The sequence below is a fragment of the Teleopsis dalmanni genome, chromosome 2 (genome assembly GCF_002237135.1).
Source record: "Teleopsis dalmanni isolate 2A chromosome 2, ASM223713v2, whole genome shotgun sequence".
Lineage (NCBI taxonomy): Eukaryota > Metazoa > Arthropoda > Insecta > Diptera > Diopsidae > Teleopsis > Teleopsis dalmanni.
In genome coordinates, this window is record NC_051847.1 from 80306382 (window position 1) to 80327075 (window position 20694).

Sequence of the window (20694 nt, forward strand, 5' to 3'; positions counted from 1 at the left end):
TTTCTATTAAATTTGTCACAATTACTGCTGGGTATAACATTTCTTCTATAGCCTTTAAAAAAAGTTTTCATATTAAAAATTATTAGTATAATTTTATTAGTTTACTTACAGAATTCTCATTATTGATGTTATTGATCTGTGAGGCCAACAAATAATCAAGATCTATATCAGATGATCGCAGCTTCTTGAATAGACCTAACTGCCAGCAGACAAAACATTGTAATACTTAAATTTTAGATCTATAGATTAAATTACATATTGAAATCCAGGTAAGTCTTAAATGATGTTCTACTCGTATTCGCAACAATATAAGTGAAATATCGATTTTACTGAACATGTGTTTCAACAAAATGGAAATATGAAAATACAAACTTTATGACAGTTCATAAAAATTTGAAGAAGGGAAAAGATCGTACATAAGTATATATGTTATTGTTGCTTTCTGATGTGCTTCCCAAAGTGTGATATATACTCCACAGAGCATCGATTTAGTAGTTAAGGGATATTATATTTTTACGTAAATTGATACCGTTGTGGTGATGAGTCGGGATTTGATAGTCAAGAGTTGAAATTTTCAGTTAAAATTGTATATATTTCGAAAAACTATATTGCATACATTATAAGATTGTCAATTTATTTTTTTTACATCTTCAATTACAGTATTAAGTATATTATTATATTACGTTGTTTGGAAAGTAATTTCGTTTTTTCCAGACAGAGGATGTAATAGTATTTTTTTGCACCCAACTTCAGACTTAAGCCGTTTACTTTTTATATGCTTTGAGACCTCATATAACAAGGCTTGTGTGTAAAAAATTCCATTTAATTCTACGCAGTTGTTTTTGGTTGGTGTGCTTTTAAATATGGAGAGCGATAAGTAGCATTTTCGACATGTCTTACTGTTTTACTACAGAAAGGGATTCATGCTGTTCAAGCCAGAAAGAAATTGACCCATGTGTATGGAAAAGGTGTGTTGACAGTACGCCAGTGCCAGAACTGGCATTAGTTGATGCGAACCGGCGAATAACAACATGTGAGATCGAGATCGGATTGAGGTTAAATTTATCAAATTCAAGAGTTTATGACGACTTGAAAGTTTATGACCACTGGGATTATCCTTGAAGCTCGATGTATGGGTGCCCCATGTTCTCACAGAGAGAAATCTGTGTCGTCACATGGACGTCTGCGATTCGCTTCTTATATGTAAAAGATGGAAAGGCTCAACGATATATAGGCATCTATATGCAAGTTTGCTACGTTCCGTTAAAAGTAAATCCAATATTCTCATAAAGAAACTCCGTAGAAATATCAGTCTTGTGGTAGGTTTACTAGCAAGTCACTACTGATTAAGTGACAATGCTAGAAGATTAAATCTCTCTTTCAATTATACCTGTCGCAGTTGTTGAAAGGTTAATGAAGGTGTCCCCCATCTGCTCTGTTTTTGTTCAGTATATGTACGAAGGCGCTTTACCACTCTAGGGGCTTCATTCTTTTGAGGATCTTGTTCTACTGCAAGGCTTTTCCGTTAATAGTATTTTATGTTTTGCCAAAGGTTTAAGGTGGTAAATAATAAATAAAAATGAAAGTTATTATTCATTGCCTATATTAATTAGAGACTTTTCAAGGTGTTTCGTAGGAAGTATCACAAAAAATGTTGGGAAAATCCCATCTAAATATTCAAGTTCATCAATATTTGAACACTTAAAGTTCAAATACAATAAGTGCATATTTATTCAAATAATTTATTTATAACTGTTTTTTCTATTTATGAAAAATTGTTTAAATATAATTTCTATTTAGCTATGAACAGACTTACAACCGATTTAGCTGAGTTATTCAATAACAGCATTCCAGAATAGATTTTACAATTTGATTGAAATTTTTCAAAGCAATAAAAATGCAAAGATTTTAAGGTAAATAAAATAAAATAAAATAAAACTGAAATGTCTCTGCACAATTCACAGTCAGCGTCTGTACAAACAAATAAAACTCTATAATTTTATATGGAAATAGTAGAGTCAGTGCAGTAACAGACAAATGCCTAAATATGTGCGCAACGACACCATCAGGCAGCAAACAGACAGACATAGTTGCACCATGGGTGTTATGTGCGCATGCGCTTAGCCATTATTAGCATAAATCATTTTAATGTGTACAGAACTGCACCAATTGAATTAATATAGTTTTGATTTTCAATAGCAGCAGTCGTAGCAGTCGTAGCAGTCGTAGCAATCGCAGCAATCGCAGCTACTCTCTGCCTTCATTCCTTCATGCACTGCTCACTGGCAACGTTACCGCCACCACCGGAATGCTAAATTCGCCGCTCTATACGATCCGTGATACCGATTTCGCGATCGACTAAGTGACCATCCAACCAAGCGCTTAAGTTAGTAGTAGCACATGTTGTAAATTTTGCTGTTAAACTAAACTAAGTGTAGCTGCTGTTGCAGATAACAAGAGCACTGGTGAGTCTCTATTTGCGCTGGAGCTCGTACCACATGCAAGTTTCCTTCCAAGCCATTGCGCCGCACCACCTATAATGGCTGTGCGCTCGCATTCATAGCAACATCATTTAAATTGTGTGTAATTAATGGCAACTTTCAGATGCGTGCTAATGAATTGAGAATTGATTTGAGTCTTTAGGAGGAATGCACAGAAATGCCTCCAGTCATTCGTGGGTTAAATAATATTTTTCTATAATTTAATAAGTTAAATTACACAGCTTGATTCAAGAAATTTTATGCTGTTTCTGATTGCACAGATGTCAAGGCACATAATTATGATTGCTCTCCTTATACTAATATTTTGAGGGTGTAGTGAAAATGTTAAGGATCATTGATGAAAATGATATGTTTTGATGCGATATATGTTAAGTATTGAGCATGATATGTTCAGAGTAGTATGATAATTTTTAGAAAAATAGAAAAGAATAATTGACTTAATATACTATTCCATAGGCTAGGTGAGGTGTGGTTGTAACAGGAATCCATAGCGATGTGTTACCGCATAATGGGCAAATTCAGAGGTTTGAAACCAACTTGAACCTTTGGCAAAGCTTCAGTTGCTACTTAATGAAATGTCTCGCTGTTGATCAAGATCTTCAAAAAAGGAGACCGCTAGAGGAGTAACGTGGCGCCGCGTTCATGGTGGGTAGAAACAAAGTTAAAGAGAGTCATTTTCATCGTATTCTGAACAATTGTGACAAATAAAATTGAAAGCGATATTCAGTTTTCTAAAAGGGAACCCCTGGAGTAGTAACGTGGCGCCGCGTTCATGGTGGGTAGAAAGAAAGCTAAAGAGAGTCATTTTCATCGTCCTCTGAACAACTGTGATGGATAAAATTGAAAGGGATATTCAATATTCCATCATTGTTTCCTTATCTGCAGTGACTTGCGAGTAAATCTACCACAACTCTGGTATATCAACGGGGCTTCTTAATAAGAGTATTGAATTTCCATTCAAATGAAAGTGGACAACTTCCCGACTTTTGTTAAAAATTTCAGCATTAAAAGAACTCAGTAACAGTTTACTAGATGTCAGCGATATGCACATATTGTTTAGGTATTCCGAGTGATTTTACTGAGGCACCCTTTCTAGTTAGCTCGTCCCTATGACAGGAAATCTAGATTAAAGAAATTTTAAAGTACATCGACATCTTGTTCAGATATGTGTAGCAGTGAAAAATCGTCCTGGATGTAAGTTATACTGAAGTGAAGTACTTTAAAGCAGCTTTACAGTTTGATATGTATAATCCACTTTTAGAGAAGCTATAGCTAACATAACACTTCTGCCTGAAAAACCTACCTGAAAAAGCCTACAGTAAGAAGATTTGTTCAATCCTTTTTATTCTATTTCATAAGAGCATTATAATAATTTAATTGAGCGTATCAATAGCAAACTGATAAACACAATACAGTAATCAATATCCTAAATAATATAATAGTCAAGAAATCTTCAGTGGTATTCCTTAATACAAAATCATTTTTCAATAATATTCAAGCCTAAAGATGAACGAAATTTTAAAGCTATCTTGAGAAATATGCATTCGTCTGTCAATACCGAGGACATTAAAACAGCTCTGGCGGAAATAGGCCATAAAGCTCTAAACGTGTTCAATATGAAACACAGAGAATCGAAAAAACCACTTCCTCTCTTCATTGTAGAACTTGAGCCTCAACAAAATAACAAGGAGATCTACAGCATAAAGAATTTGATGCATAGTCGAGTCACGTTTGAGCCTCCTCGTCCTAAACGAGACATTCCTCAGTGTAGTAACTGCCAAGACTATGGCCACACGAAAAGTTATTGTCGAAGACATCCGAGGTGCATCAAATGTGCAAAAAACCATTCTTCGTCTCAATGTCCAATCCAAGGAAGAAGTACTGAAGTCAAATGCGTATTATGCGAAGGAAATCATCCTGCAAATTATAAAGGCTGTTCGATATATAAGCAGCTACAAACCGCGAAATTTCCAACACTAAAACCTAAACCAACAACAACTACAAACAAAGAAACTGACGAAGAAAAAGACAAAGTTTCTATCCCAAGGGATCCCAAAAGAAGTTATGCTAGTGTGCTAGTGGAACAATCACCTAAATCTCATACTATTCCTAAATCTCCAGATACCATGAGCGAAGTTCTAATAGTAGTTAAGCAAATGTTAGAAAAAATCACTACGTTAATGAATGTTCTTGTCACGCTGACGACTAAATTATGTCCGACAGTGAATTAAATATAGTGCTCTGGAATGCGAATGGGCTGTCAAAACACTGTTTAGAGTTACAAGAATTTTTAAAAGATCAAAAAGTAGACATCATGCTAATATCTGAAACACGTTTTACTTCAAAACATTATTTTAAAGTACCAGGCTATGACTTTTACCACACTATGCATCCCGATGGAACAGCTCATGGGGAAGTGGCATTTTAGTTAAAACAAATATATTACACTTTGAAATGCAACAATACCGCACTGAAGAGATTCAAGCAACCAGCATATCAGTAAAAGATTGGTGTGGCTCAATCACAATAACATCAGTATACTGTCCACCAAAACACGCAACTAAGACGGCAACATATAAAAAATTCTTTAGAACCTTAGGTAACAGATTTATTGCGGGGGGAGATTTTAATGCTAAACACGTTGAATGGGGCTCTCGGCTTTCAACACCCAAAGGACGACAGATGCTTGCGGCTATAAGAAGCGAAAACCTTTCAACTATCTCGTCTGGAGAACCAACTTATTGGCCCACGGATCCCAAAAAAAATGCCAGACTTGTTAGACTTTTGTGTTACTAAAGGAGTGCGACAAAACGACACTTTCTGTAAATCTAGCTTTGATCTTTCATCAGATCACTCGCCAGTATTATTACGGATAAAATCGAATATACAACTTAAAGTTCAAAAATGTTATCTGCACAACAAATTAACCAACTGGGATGCCTTTAGGCATACACTTAAGGCATTAATTGATGAAAAAATGGCACTTAAAACAGACGAAGAAATTGCGCTTGCAACCGAACATCTTATAAGGAGTATTCAACAATCAGCCTGGAGATCCACGCCTTCAAACATGCAACAATTCGCCACACCATTATGTAGTACGACTCAAGAACTTATAAGAGCCAAAAGAGCAGCCAGAAGGCGCTGGCAACAAACCAAATCTCCGAAAGATAAAAAACTTTTTAATGTGCTGATCAAAAATCTAAAAGAACATCTGAAAACAACCAGAAATTTGGAAATACAAAGAAATCTCCAAAGACTAGACGCAACTACTTCCACCAACTACTCTCTCTGGCGAGCAATCAAGAAACAGACAACAACGCACAATGCACCAGTAAAAAACGAACTTGGGCAATGGGCCCGAACAGATACAGAAAAATGTAAAGTATTTACGGACCATCTGTCCTCAGTTTTTGTTCCAAACATTAATGAAGCCCCAAATAGTATATCTGAAGAGATTAGAGAGGTATTACTGCAAACGCACCAACTGGACCTTCCAATACAAAAATTCTCCATTTTCGACATAAAATTTGAAATCAAAAAACTAAAAATAAATAAAGCACCCGGCTATGACCTAATTACTTCAAAAATATTAAAGGAATTACCGGATGAAGCAATAGTACTGCTGCGAAACATTTTTAATTCTATTGTCACAAAAGGCTTTATCCCTCCCCAATTCAAGGTGGCTCAAATCACCATGATACTCAAACCTGGAAAAACGGCAAAAGATGTTAAGTCATATAGACCAATTAGTCTTCTACCGGTTATGTCAAAGTTGTTGGAAAATTTATTTCTTACCAGATTAATGCCCATTGTCAATAGAAGGAGACTAATTCCGGAATATCAATTTGGTTTTAGAAAAAAACACAGTACAATGGAGCAAGTACACAGAGTGGTTAATGTCATACATACAGCATTTGACAAAAAGAAGTACTGCACAGCAGCATTTCTGGACATATCCCAGGCATTTGATAAAGTTTGGCATAACGGCCTATTGTTTAAGCTTAAAAAGATGCTCCCAATTAATTACTATATTTTCTTAAAATCTTACATCGAATCACGATATTTCTTTGTAAAACAGGGGGATGAAATGTCAACTTTGCAGCTAATTCAGGCTGGAGTGCCACAAGGCAGTGTCTTGGGACCAGTGTTATACTTACTCTTCACTAACGACTTGCCTACCACCGTTGGTACTGAGATTGGAACTTTTGCCGATGATACTGTGGTAATTGCTACAGACGAAAATCACCAGTTAGCATCAAACAAACTCCAGCGAGCGCTAGATAACATTTCCCAGTGGCTTAAAACCTGGAGAATAAAAGCAAATGAGACTAAGTCTTCACAAATAAACTTTACAATGAGAAGGAAAAATTGCCCTCCGGTACGACTTAACGATATCTTAATCCCTCAATCTACCCAAGTGAAATATTTAGGAATACACTTTGACACAAAACTAACTTGGAAGCACCATATTTTTACTAAAAGAAAAGCACTTGGCATCAGACTGCGAGAGCTCTACTGGATACTGTACAAAAGTTCAAAGCTTTCCGTGGAAAATAAACTTCTTATCTACAAAGCGATACTCAAACCAATCTGGACATATGGAATTGAACTCTGGGGAACTGCTGCATCTTCAAATATTGAGATTATCCAACGTTTTCAATCAAAAACCCTTAGATTAATCTTAGATGCTCCTAGATATATAACAAATGAATGTATACATCGCGATCTCAACGTTCCTGTAGTTAAGGATGTCATAAAAAGCCAAGCCAGTAAACACAAAAAACGTATGCTACATCATCCCAACCTCTTTATGAGCAGAATTATAGCAGAAGGAAGAACGTTCACACGCCTCCGCAAACAAACGCCATTGGAACTTTAATGTGTCCGACTTCAACAGACGGATGTGCTACTGAGCTCAGTCCATTCAAGCTCAAAATGGTCTTTTAAGTATTTAGTCACTTTTAAATATTGTTTATTGTCTACTCTGAATGACAGATCGCAATAAAAAAAAATAAAATTAAAAAAAAAAAAAAAAAAAAAAATAATATTCTGTTTTTTTGTTCTTGTCCAGAAATTTATAGAACTATAAATATGACAGTCTGTTCTCTTCGATGTATAACATATAAAATGTATCATTATATATACTATAGAGAGATTAAATTGGAATTTTATAATAAGTAAATCCAATAACAAATGAAACAATTTGTTTCATTTAAAAATAATTCATTTGAAATAAAAGAATTTTGGTAAAGATACCCACTTTGAGACTTGTCCTCGTATTTTGATCTTAGTTGTGGGGCATAAACAATTTTACCTAAGCAGAGCTGTGGGGCATAAGCATGCCGGTTTTCGTGACCCTGGTCACAAAGACAATACCTGACATCTCCTTTAACTACTTTACAAACTAGAACAGCCTAGTTTTCTCCCTTCACTTGCTTTCTCGCGATTTGGCTTATAAAAACTTAAGTTAACAAATTTTAAGCCTATTATCTTCTATATCTGTCCTTGATTACTGAAATGATGTAATCAGCGTTCTGACCTTCTCCGTCCAAAGGCAAAAAACTTTATTATTTATTTTTTAGAAACGATTTAGTAACTTAAAGACCTACAGGATAGCTTTAACGATCTTTTTTTATAGCTCACAAGAAACTTCTGCCTGTAAAGTAAGTGAGAACAACTAAAATAGCTAATCATTATGATTAGTTGCTATTTGTCGGAAGAATAAGCAAGACGTATGAATAAGCGATTTTGTGGGGAATTTATAAATACTTTACAAAAGTTGTAAATTATCGTTACTTTTTGAGAGTTTCCACAAGCTGAGACAAACTTATAATACTAAGTACATATACATGTAATATGTAAGGGTATTATTAATTCAACAGTTGCTTATTTATAGAGATATTTAAATAGTGTTAACATATATTTAACACTTTTTAATCATATTGACTCCCAGCTACATGTAATTGGGTACATTTCTTATGTACGAGAAAACTCCGCATATAGTATTTAACGTTCTATTTTGTTGTTTGTATTATTTGTACATTGCTTAGAATTATGCGGGAGTCCACAATATAAGGTTGAATCTCTTAATATTCTACTTCGTTAGATACCTCTTCGCCTTCCTTATTACTGCTACAATTCTTTTGTGGTTTTCCAATTTTCCAGTTACCCCTAAGAATGACACTTTTTAGAATTATTTATTTTAAGTGTGTTATAGAAATTGCAAGGAATTGTGGCAATAGGAATTTATGCAATAGATCTTCTAGTCAAATGTCGAGGAAGACTGTTGTCTTAAACAACAATGAGAAAACTAAAATCGGCTTTTTGCACAATAAGTGCTGCTTCACTTTCGTTTCAGTATCAGAACAACTTTAGATAGTTTTTATGAGCTTTGAAAATAGCCTAAATGGGAGTATACAATTAAAAGCAAATATATTGTTGTGGACTGTAACTCTCAACCTCAGAACCCCACCGTCAAGAACCAACGGCTCTTGATCTCTTAACATTACTCTTGATAACTCAAGTACTCTTCAAGTACGCTTTCAATCAAAAAATAATTTTCGTCAAGTCATTTACATTATCCATTGTATTACAACGCGACTTTAAGAGCTTTTTTTGCGATAATAATGAATTTCGTTAGAACAAGACTCTAGTACACTGGGAAGGACTTGTTATTTGAATAAAGGATAGAACACAGGCTAAATTTTTTCGTTATTGTACTAGCAGGAGGAATCGTTGAGGCAGATGAAAGGATCAAGTACTAACTAGGATACGATATTTGAATGAAAGATAAATGCATAGGCTAAAATTTTTTGACTCGGCTACATCCTTAGGGTTCGTTCAAGAAGGTAGTAGTTGAAAGTATCAAGTACTTTATCATTTTTCGCATCTTATTTTTTTAGACTGCCTTTTGTACGCGAAATATAGAAACGAAAAAAAAAAATAGTGTTGAACGCGATACGATTGGAATGGATAATCAAGTAGGTAAATAAATAAATATAATTTACTGTGAACTAGAATAGCTTTGTCACCTATCATCTTATATTTAGACCATCTTTTATGAACATCTAATATGCTTCTCAGATTGTATGTGTTGTTTAAGAACAACTTTAAAAATGGATTATATAATCCAGGCGGAACTTTGACCCGAAAACTGCGAAAGTATATTCAGCAGATCGAAATTTGTCATAATAAAAGCAATGCATTAAAATACTAACATAAATATATACACTATATAAATAATAAATAATTAACATTAAATAAATTCTATATATTATTTTTTTTATATATTATGTCTATATGCAAATACATATATGACATGATCAATTTACGACGGCTTCATACCGAAATATTGTATTAAGCAACGTCTGCATATGTATGTAAATAGTGTCTTTTGATGCTCGGCAGTCAGGTCCTAGAGCAGCCAATTGGCTTGTTAATCAATTTCGTTCATTATATACGAGTATATAAATATACAAAATAAATAAAAAAAACAAAAAAACAAAGGAAGATAAATATTTCTTAATTTTTTTCCTGCACAACATGAATTTTTACATATACTTTTCTGTGAATACGAATACATATGAAAAGCATCCATCTAAATAACAGATAGCAATAATAGGTAGCACAGCTGTCTTAATACAGAAGCCAGAAATGTATAATTTTTTTTATCTTTTAGGAAAACACTCTCACATATGGATGCATTTCCAAGAGAATGAAAATGATTTATAGAATCATTTTATTATTTATTGCTTGCTCAAATCGCTGTCAAATGAGCCGGTAATTAATTAAGGTGATTTCACAAAAATGGAAAGAAGCTTATGTGGTAGTACAAGTTTTGACTATTCAACTGAGATAGAAATATGTGAAAATATAAAATAATGTCATATATTTAATTTTTTGTAAAGTTCAATTAGTTAAGTTAACGGCTTTCTAGCATTTCATTCCACTTCTTTTTTTTACTCTTATATGAGGAGCAATAAATCGACCTATTTAAAAAATTTCAGTGTTTTGTTAAAAATACTACATCTGCTGTTTGAAATTTCTAAGTAAATCAGAAGCGCAATATTTAAAAATTATTAATGAAATTAATAATATAATATTAGTATTTTATTAAAAAAATATAACTAACTTGGGTGCGAACGTCAGTTTTGAACCAGTGATTATTTTATTTAATAGAAACTATTGTATTTAATATAGAGACATTTCGAACAGTAGTGAACTACAACAACATAAATTTTTTATTATAATTAGCTATTTATAGTATTGTAAAATAACCATCATCAGTGGTTAGTGTTCGAACCCTCTCTATCAAAAAATATAGTAAAGTCACTCTAAGTATAAACTTAATTGGTACTGCAGTATTTATTGTCGTAAATAATGGTTAGATTTTCAAAATTAAGTCTGGAGAAGTAGTTATATATATTTCAGCACTGCTTAAATGTTCATTGTAGACTTGCACTTTGTTTAAAAGGTCTTAAAAAAAAGTTATGGAATTAAATTGTAAAGATATGGGAACTACGTCAGCAATACTCGAAACTTCAATCCAACTGGATGAACTGAAATATATACCAAATTATTCTCTTCTAAGTTTTTTAAAAGTGTTTTAAAAATGTGTAATAAGTTTAAAGCCTCCTTTATTATTTTTTAGTTTTATTGGCTCTTCGGCTTTGTTTTACTCTAAAAAGCTTTTAACTGCATTTTTTAATGATATTTGTACACTTAAGGCTCGATCTTTATAAATAGAAGGGTTCATAATTCTCCAGAATTATGTGGTTTTCGAGAGTTATGGTTAAAAAGAGGTTTCGCTTAACTATTTAAAATTTCTGCCCTGAGTACGCCCATGTTAATCATTTAACAAAAATTAAACTGATTTAATTCAAATTAATTTTTATTTGTTTTTCAATAAATTTATTTATTAATTTATTTGTGAGTTAACGTTAAAATTAATTTTAAAGTTAACTAAGAGTAAGCAACTGAACTGCTAGGTCCTTCACACTTTTTCAGCAAATATTTCTTACTATTCTATGAAAATTTGAATATTTATATTTGCTGAATAGTCCGAATATCGAATTCTTTTATTCATTGAAGAGTTCAAATATAAAATTCGAAGCACTAGTACTTATCATCCCTTTGCGTTATGTATTTGTATGAAGAAATAAATTATTTCAGAAACGATTGGAAAATTAATGTTCGTTGAAAAGTCCGAATATCAAATTATTCGTATTCATCGATTAGTTCAAATATAAAATTATTCGTATAAAGTGAATAGCACTAATACTTAACATCCCTTTGTGTTATGTATTTGTATGACAAAAAAAATTTAATCCGGAAACAATTAGAAAATTTAAAAAAAAAGAATTTTTAATCAAAATCTAAATATTAATAAAAATCACTTAACAAAAATTAAACTTAACAAATTAAATTCAAATTAATCTTTATTCGTTTTTCAATAAATTTATTTATTAATTTATTTGTGAGTTAACGTCAATATCAATTTTAAAGTTAACTAAGAGTAAGTAATTGAACTGCTAGGTCCTTCACACTTTTTCAGCAAATAATTCTTAGTATTCTATGAAAATTTGAATATTTATACTCGCTGAATAGTCCGAATATCAAATTATTCGTATTCATTGAATAGTTCGAATATCAAATTAGGCGTATTCGTTGAATAGTTCGAATATCAAATTCTTCGTATTCATTGAAGAGTTCGAATATCAAATATCGTTGAATAGTTCGAATATTTAATTACTCGAGTATCATATTTGTATGAGAAAATAAATAATTTAAGAAATAATTGGAAAATTAGAAAAAAAATTGTTTAATCCAAATATTAATATTAATGAAAATCACTAAACATTAATTAAATTATTGAGAGACGTGTTGTGTGTTCTTTCAAATTTATGGTTTTGTTAAATAATTTATATTCATTTAAATGAAATCACTTTATCCATCATCACATCAAAAATAATTGGCCAAGTATTGACTGAACTGATGACGGCGCTAACCTTTTATTGCCACAACAACCGGTGAATGGTAAATGTTACCGGAATCGTAACGTTTTGACCAGATCAAATGAAATGAAATAAAATTCAATAAAAAGGTCTGAAAACACACGGAAGGTGCCCCCAATTTGTTGGTGTGGTGTATCATTAACAATGTTTGGGGCTTTGTGGTTGTTGTTGGGAATAACCAAATGCGCACGCGTAACCACTCACAGAGCGATTCGCACTGATTCATAATAAGAAATCGTAAAAAAGTGGCTTCAAACAATAAAAAATGGAACTCTGAGGCGGCAATAAAATTCGCACAAAATTAAAGGTTTCAGTTTTGATGAACACTTGCGAGGCAATTTGAAGATTGAAGATTTATTGTAAACGGAAAAAAGTATGAACGTGCAAATGAAAAGTTTTTATCATTTAAAGGCAGTTAAAAGGCAAATACGAGGGTAATTACCATTATTTGAAACGATTTCAAGCTCAAGTGGGCGGGTGTTAAGTTTAGTGCAACGGAAAGCAGAAAAAACAATTTATTTTTCCATCTCAACTTACAGAAATGAAAAAAAAAACACACTTTCTTCCATGTTGCCACATGTGGCAATTTATGATATTTCTAAACCAACATTACAAGATTTGTGCAGATTTTAAGACACTTTTGTTTTTTTTTTGTTTTTTTGTTGTTGTATATGTCGTATGGATGCAATTTGTTAAAAATCTGTGTATGGGTTGAAATGCATTAATTACACACATTTCGATGATTTGTGTGTATAATGCGGGGATGTTGCTTTCCCACTGGACACTTTTTCGCAAGCGCATTTGCAGAGATGATATTTGAGTTCATTTCGTTGTTGTTATACCAGTAATTGCTGATTCGTCTTTTAAAAATAGTTTCCCGTGTATGCTAAAAGCCATAAACCCGTATAAGAATTACAGCAAATTATCGAATGCGCAGACTTTAAGCTGACACACAAAGTTTTTAGATCTTGGAAGATGCACTGAAATTAAAATTATGAAGAAGTGAGCAAGAACTCAAGAACTCAAGTAATGCTAATACTTTTCTAAAACTGATTGACAGTTGAACCAATACCTACTAGTTCTTTTCTGAAAAAAAAAAATTGAATTAAGGAAAAGAGTCGCATTTATGATTATTTTTTTGAATTTGAAGTTATTAATAATGCAATAAGATATCTGGTCTTATGTTCCACATAATAAAACAAGTATGTCCTTATCTAGTAAATTTATAAAAATTTAAAATGTTATACTTCTTTAATGAGTTTTTATAAATTCAAATTTTTATATATTGTTGTTGTTGTTGTTGTGATTTGAGTTAGTGCTATTGCGCACTTTTACTCTTTGGTCCCCAGCTTATCCCCACCACACACTCAACTTTAACTGTACTAGAATCATTATCATTTATTTATCTTTTAACTGATGACGGACCGTAGATCAGTATATCTTCCTGTGCGTCCTCAGGTGTACTTAAGGTTTGTTAGGGCGAGGTTGGGCAACATATCAACTTTTGTGAATAACTTTAGGGCTCTGTCCTTATTTTCACTGAGTCGTTTCTTAGATCTCTACGCATGTCTGTTGTTCTAATATACCAAGGAATCTTAATTAGTCTTCTTAAAGCCAGATTTTGTGCTATCTGTAATTGCTTTATGGCAGTATTTGAGGCTTTGCGGTATGTTACACATCCGTAAAGTAGTGCTGGCCTAATGATTTAAGTATATATGTTTTATGTTTAGAATTTTTATTAAATTTGATATTAACGTCAGTAATGACACTGTCGACTATTTTACTTAATAGAAACTATTGTATTCAATACAGAGATATCGAACAGTACTGAATTGCAACAACAAAGATTTTTATTTACTTACGCATAAAGAGGTATTTCGAACTGTATCAAATCATAACAACAAAAATTTTTTTAAATTATTTTATTTTAACTAAATTTTTGGCGAGCATACAGCTATTTCGATTATTGCCAAATACCCATCATCAGTAGTCTTGGAAATAGTTCTTGTATTTAATTATTCGTAAATAATTTTTTGAGACTGCAAGTACCAAGTGCGGAACTCGTGCCCTACCAAATTTGAAGCTCAGAGTTAACGTTCATTAACCAACTAACCCTAAGCCGTACTTGAAACCTCTCAACTAGAAGTTATAAAAAAGTTTGGGCAATTTATATTAACCTACGATTTAAGCAATGAATTTGAATGAAATGAATGAATTTACAATGAAAAGTTTTACATCGATACTTAACTCAAAGTTCATTTCACGTGCTGTTAAAGATTTTGCAGGGAATTCTACAAAGAGATTTGAGGCGATAAGTAAATCTACTTTAAGAGTTTTCCGGCGAAGTATAATGGGCAGTTTCTTGATATATTACTCATTAATATTACTGTTAAAGGTTTAAGGTCTTACAGCGCAATGTAAAAGCACGTTGGCGGTGAGAACTGAATCTCTTTTAAAAATTTTTCGTCAAAATTTAATGAATAAAGGAATTTAACAGATAATGGAAGGAGTGGTAGTTATCCACCAATAGTAAATACAAAAAAATATGGCCAAAAGAAGACTTTGGAACATCTTTTATGTTTTGCTCGTTATTATGAGCACACGCAGCAGAGCACACTTAGTTCATAGATATCTCAGAAATGGGATTTGAAGCACTCTTTTAACGTGAAAGTATCTTGATACGATTATTACAAAAAAAAATACAGAGATGTTTTTTCATTTAGTATTACTGCAGATCCATAGAATTATATGTGGCTGGATTAATGTTTATTATTAGATCATTATATAGTCTCGTAATCAAAGCAATCAGCATATTTATTTTCTGTTATCTTTCATATATATCTTTAAAATTATTTATATCGAGATGAATCGAATTCCCGAATCAACGAAGGGGGAACAATATATCTCTATACAGCAGTGCACAATCCTAAAATTTTCAATAATAATAATTTCTAACAATAATCATCTTTCAAGTTTGGCAGTGAAAAATATAATATACATATATTTTAAAACTTAAATATTATATATTAAAAAAATTTGAATGTCAAAGTTTTTTTTTAAACTTTATAGATAAAACTAAACTAAACTTTTGTAAAAAAATATTTTCAAAATTGGTGGTGTTAACTATTTTCTATCGAACTTATCCATATAACAATAGACGCAGGCTTCAAAATTTTAAGATCAAACAGTTATAAAAACTTCAATATATCGGAGAAAGCGGTGAGTCTTTTAGGTATATATTATTAATAGTAATTTTTTATTTTTACATAACTGAAGAGAAGTGTAGAGCTGGAGAAGAGGAAAACAATTCAGATATCTGTAGAAGTTTTTAATATTAAAGCAAAAAATTTGCATCGTATCGAAATATTACATAGTACTTTAATATCTACTAGAAATATTATACTTCTTTAGGACTATATTATTGAAGACCAAACTAACATTTTAAAATGTTTGAATTATATATTATATAATCTTTATATTCTAAACCAAATAGGTTCTCTGTACTAGTTTTGCCAATTTCAGTTGATAAAATATATCTAACGAACCTCAAAATGGTGTCGATAATAAGATTTGATTTTTTAACTCGTAATCGGTTAGTATTTAAGGTCTGCTGTTCAATTTGAAGTTTAAATTATTTGCAAAAATAAAATAAGTCTGTAAGAAAGAGTTATATAAAGTTTTTCTCCGACGTTTGACATCTAACAGTGTTATTTTGGTAGAATATGGGTCACAAAATGGGCCTCATTGAAAGAACTGCTTTATTGTTATATTTATGATGTAAAGATTGGTTTTAGTGTCTAACTGAGATTCGATTAAAACCTGAACATTTTTATTTTTCGAAAAAGGGTTTTCTAATATATTTACTTATTGTATCGCTTCAAGCTAGAAAATGTATTTTTTCATATACTAAGGGCTTAAAAATACAAGTTGTTTACATTATGGTTGGTACGTACCATTCGGTGCCTTAGCTGTGTGAATATTATCCTCGCTGGGAAGTTTTATCTCAGTTAGATAAATTTATCTAAGTTAGATGAATTTTACCTCTGCTAAACGGATTAAATCGAGCATGCAAACACTACGCAGCCATTATGGTTAAGTAATAAGAATCGATTATATATGTAATCCCGCTTTAGCCGAAATAGAGTTCCCATTTTTTCTCGTAAAATGCTCTCTAAATTTTACCTTATAGAAATTTTATATAAAATGCACATAATTCTGCTTATCCTTTGTAAATATCCGGTAAAGCAGTAGCAGTAATAGTCATAGTATAAATCATACTAAAATTTCACTTGTGAAATCCATTAAAATATTCTATTTTGATAGATTCTACTAGGAATAGGTTCAAATTTGTGTTTCTAATCCATCTTTTTATAAAAAGGAATGACATCAAATTGTGAAAATGAGGGAATTGTACGCTGACGTGAGTTATTTAATACCTTGGATAGTTGGTTAGATTCTAGAATAAATATTTTACATAAATAGATTGATTTGATCGTCAAAATTGCACAGTTATTTCTTTTAAATTGAACTTTATATTGATCAAATAAATTTAATTAATTAAAATAAAATCTTGCATATTTTAATGTTAATTTTTTTTACCGAAAATGATGCAACTTATGACATAATAAACTACATTTAAAAGTTAAGAGGGTGCGAATAGAAATGAAAAGACAAAAACAAAAATTTCAGTTAATTTACTGAAGTTTGGCTGACAATCCAACATATCAAAAAAATATACATTTTACCTAAAATCTTATTTTCGCTATAAAAATTGTAAAACTACATAATATCAACTCTCCAATCCTTTCATTCACAGTTGCATTCAAGTTCGCAAAATGGCAACACAAAAGTCAAAAGGAAAATGTGTAGACAATGTTTTTGAAAATCGTTACAAATCTGCAAGTCGTAAAGAAGGATTTACTAATTCAAAATATGTAGCACCGGTTCCAGTTACCAAGGAGAAAAGTATCAAGTCGTCTAGTTATGGTGAAGTAAATAAGAAACCGCAATCACCTAAGATTCCCTTCGTTTCAAGAATTCGTATACCGAGTGTTTCAGATCCTCGTGGTAAGCATGTACCTAATGGTTCTAAAAATAATTTACCAGAGGTAAGTGCTGACAAAAAAGTAAAGTCGGACGGTAAGATAGTTGTTGGAAATTTGAAAACCAATTCCCAAACCAATGAGATCGGAGTAAAGCTGCGTAAATCTAGTGAAGCTATAGCCAGCAGCACAATGACTGAGGACAATGAATGTATCAACAATCAATATAGTGTAGCTGATTTCCTGCAAAAGAGATCATTATCAGATATTGGCACTATATCACACCAAAAGTCGGTTTTAGAGGATAGAAAAAATCAATCTAAAGTAGCAATTATATCTAACGATTATTCGTTGGTTAAGAGTAATCCTTCTACCACTTATGCTGAATGCCATCTTAATCGTCAATATGCAGCCATGAAGATATATTCCGTTTTACTCTTTAATGTGTGGCAAAAGAAACTCCGTGAAGTCGATCGCATTACTGAGAAACTAGAAGCCATCAAAAAGTCTTACATTGGCTGCAGAAATCAAAAACTTGTGGTTAGTACAATGCTTCGTATGGAGCAAAAGCGTAATCAGAAAATTCGTCAAAAACTGGATGAGTCTACTGAACTATTACGTACAACTAATGAATCATGCAAGTTCTTACAAAGTACAGTTAATTCAATAACCACTGAGAAAAAGGTTCTAGAACAGGAAATTAAAAATAAAGACAATCAATATGATGATCTCCAAACTACAATTGCCTTAGTCGAATCCGAACTAACCAAAGCAAGATGTGAACAAGCTGAGTTACGTTTTAAGCTTAACGCAGAGAGGTTCCAGTCTGAGATGTTGACCAAACAAGTTAATAATTTGGTAGGAGTTATATTTATGTTGAATCAACAAAGGCGTGTATTGTCCAATAAATTGTTCATGGTATTAGCATCAAAAAATATACAGTATCTGCACATGCAAACTGAAGTTAAAAGTCTTCAGAGTCTGTGTGATGAACTAAAGTTGAAAGAACTTGACATTAAGAAATATCAAGAGGAAGAAGAAGTACTCAAGAAGGAATATGAAGGTTTACGTTTAGATATTACTAATCTGGAAAATTCCTTAAAGGATACTTATGTGCAGCGCTTTAAGCATTTCTGGAGTAGTCAGTTCAATTTCCCGATTGTAGCATTACATACGCTTAAATTCGTATTATATTTTGTAATGCCTATTGCTCCAACACTATTTTTTGGCTCAGGACCTGCGAAGAAGATACCCTGAAGATATATTGACGTAGAATCTTGTATTTGTTTTTTCTTTGTTTTTTTGATATTCAGTACATTTAACAAAAATTTCATTTTTAGAAATATTATTGCTGATGTATTGATTGCTGTTGATTGTTTTTCTGACTGGTGATCTTGAAGTAAAATTTTTAATTAATTTATAGGTTATTAACAGTATATTGTGTATTTTTGAATTAAATTTCTTTAAATAAGTAAGATGTTTAAAAAATTTTACTAATAAAATCTATAAGTTTTTAATTTATGATATACTTAATAACATAAAACATCGGAAGTAACCATCAAGCAGTTTGGCATTTTTACTGCCTCATATGAAGGGTGAACAACTATTCAACTCAACGGTATAATTTATTGCTTTTTTTATCTTTACTGGTTAAGTTTCAAATAATTTTGATTCTTGGTTATTCCAATTATTGCTCAGATACAAATTTCTTCTATTAAAATTCATGACTTGTTTTCGAGTGCGTGTCAAGTGTTAAAGGAAATGTTATTTTCTTCACGTACTACAAGTAATGGTTTTCCTTTTCACACATCGAATGCATTATTCAAATATTAATTTCATTTAAAATTTTTGATTTATGTGAAATTTTGGGAAAGCAGAAGTGAGAGTTTCAGTCAAAAAGTTGTAAAATTTGATGTCAATAACATAATTTTTTATATATTACATTGAAGTCATATGACAATCATATAATAGAATTAAGTTGATCTCAATGCAAGCTATTAATATTAACTCTATAATTTTTTAAAAAATATTTTGTAGGTATAAAACATGGACTTGCTGCAAAAAATGATAGTTTTATATCTTTTATTTAATATTATATATAAAATTATTATTAAAAGATTGCTTATAACAACTAAACAATTTGAAGTTATACGCGAGGCATTAGTCTCAGGTAAGTCCTTTTACAAATATTGTAATAATAAAAGAGAAATACTCGTAACATGAAACAGTATTCTGCTTATAAGAGTAGGAATTAGTACCTTAATATCACTAATCTTGCAATAACAGTAAACAAATATATATATTCTGCAGTTATATATATTGAAATTTACTCTGTGTATCAGTAGAGTAAGTATTATTACCTTAAGATCACTGATCTTGCAATAACAGTAATCAAAAAAATAAAGTCTGCAGTTAAACATTTCAATATTAGGACTATAAAGTTACTAATACATTACTACTGCAATGGTTTGTAAATAAATGAAAACTATTTCTTTCTATAACACTCCTGCTATAGTGAAATATACAATTTAAAGCCCATCCGTTATTTCGAATCCTTTATTATATGGAAAGTTTTAAATTTTTTTAAACTGAATCACTTAATACATTATCTATTCAAAAAGAAATATAATTTTGTAATAAATTATATTTCTTTATTTACTTATAACAATATATAATACTCAAGTTGACGTTGGGGTTATGCACCCAAGGACGGTAACAAAAAAAATGACCGAAAACAAAACAAACTGGGATCGTATAACAATGTTTACTGAAAAGATCCTGAGGTTGAAGAAAGTAAATCTGAACAGAAGACAGCTGGATCAAGCAGATGTGTCACATCAATATAAAAGCAATGGTTAAACACCTGAAGCAGTAACGGGGCCTGAACACAGGGTACACCGATGAAAGTTCTGAATGACTAATCCCACTTTAAAGAAATATTTATGTAGTTCTGGAGTAGGACAAGTTCTGTAGGAATAAGGGAGAGTGGTTTTAGTTTGTGCGAGTAGGGCATTCACTTCCTGGGGCGCCGGATTGTGGTCAGTGCGTAGGCAACATATACATATAAGGTTCATATGAATTTGCTTGGCTGGAATCTGAGGTTTTGATTATAATGCTACTACTTGATATATCATT

The 20694-nt window shown here is 31.7% G+C and overlaps 1 protein-coding gene across 2 annotated transcripts; it reads left to right on the forward strand.

Moving 5' to 3' along the window:
* The first annotated feature begins 15572 nt into the window (after nucleotides 1-15572).
* On the forward strand, nucleotides 15573-18990 carry LOC119685039. Of its 2 annotated transcripts, XM_038099226.1 has the most exons (3): nucleotides 15573-15736; nucleotides 17334-18838; nucleotides 18900-18990. In XM_038099226.1, exon 2 carries the CDS (start codon nucleotides 17353-17355, stop codon nucleotides 18814-18816), a length of 1464 nt encoding a protein of 487 aa, XP_037955154.1. In that variant the 5' UTR covers nucleotides 15573-15736; nucleotides 17334-17352; the 3' UTR covers nucleotides 18817-18838; nucleotides 18900-18990. The 2 variants fall into 2 exon arrangements, with proteins under 2 accessions (XP_037955154.1, XP_037955153.1); XM_038099225.1 differs by having other exon boundaries at nucleotides 17334-18990.
* The last annotated feature ends 1704 nt before the right edge of the window (nucleotides 18991-20694 follow it).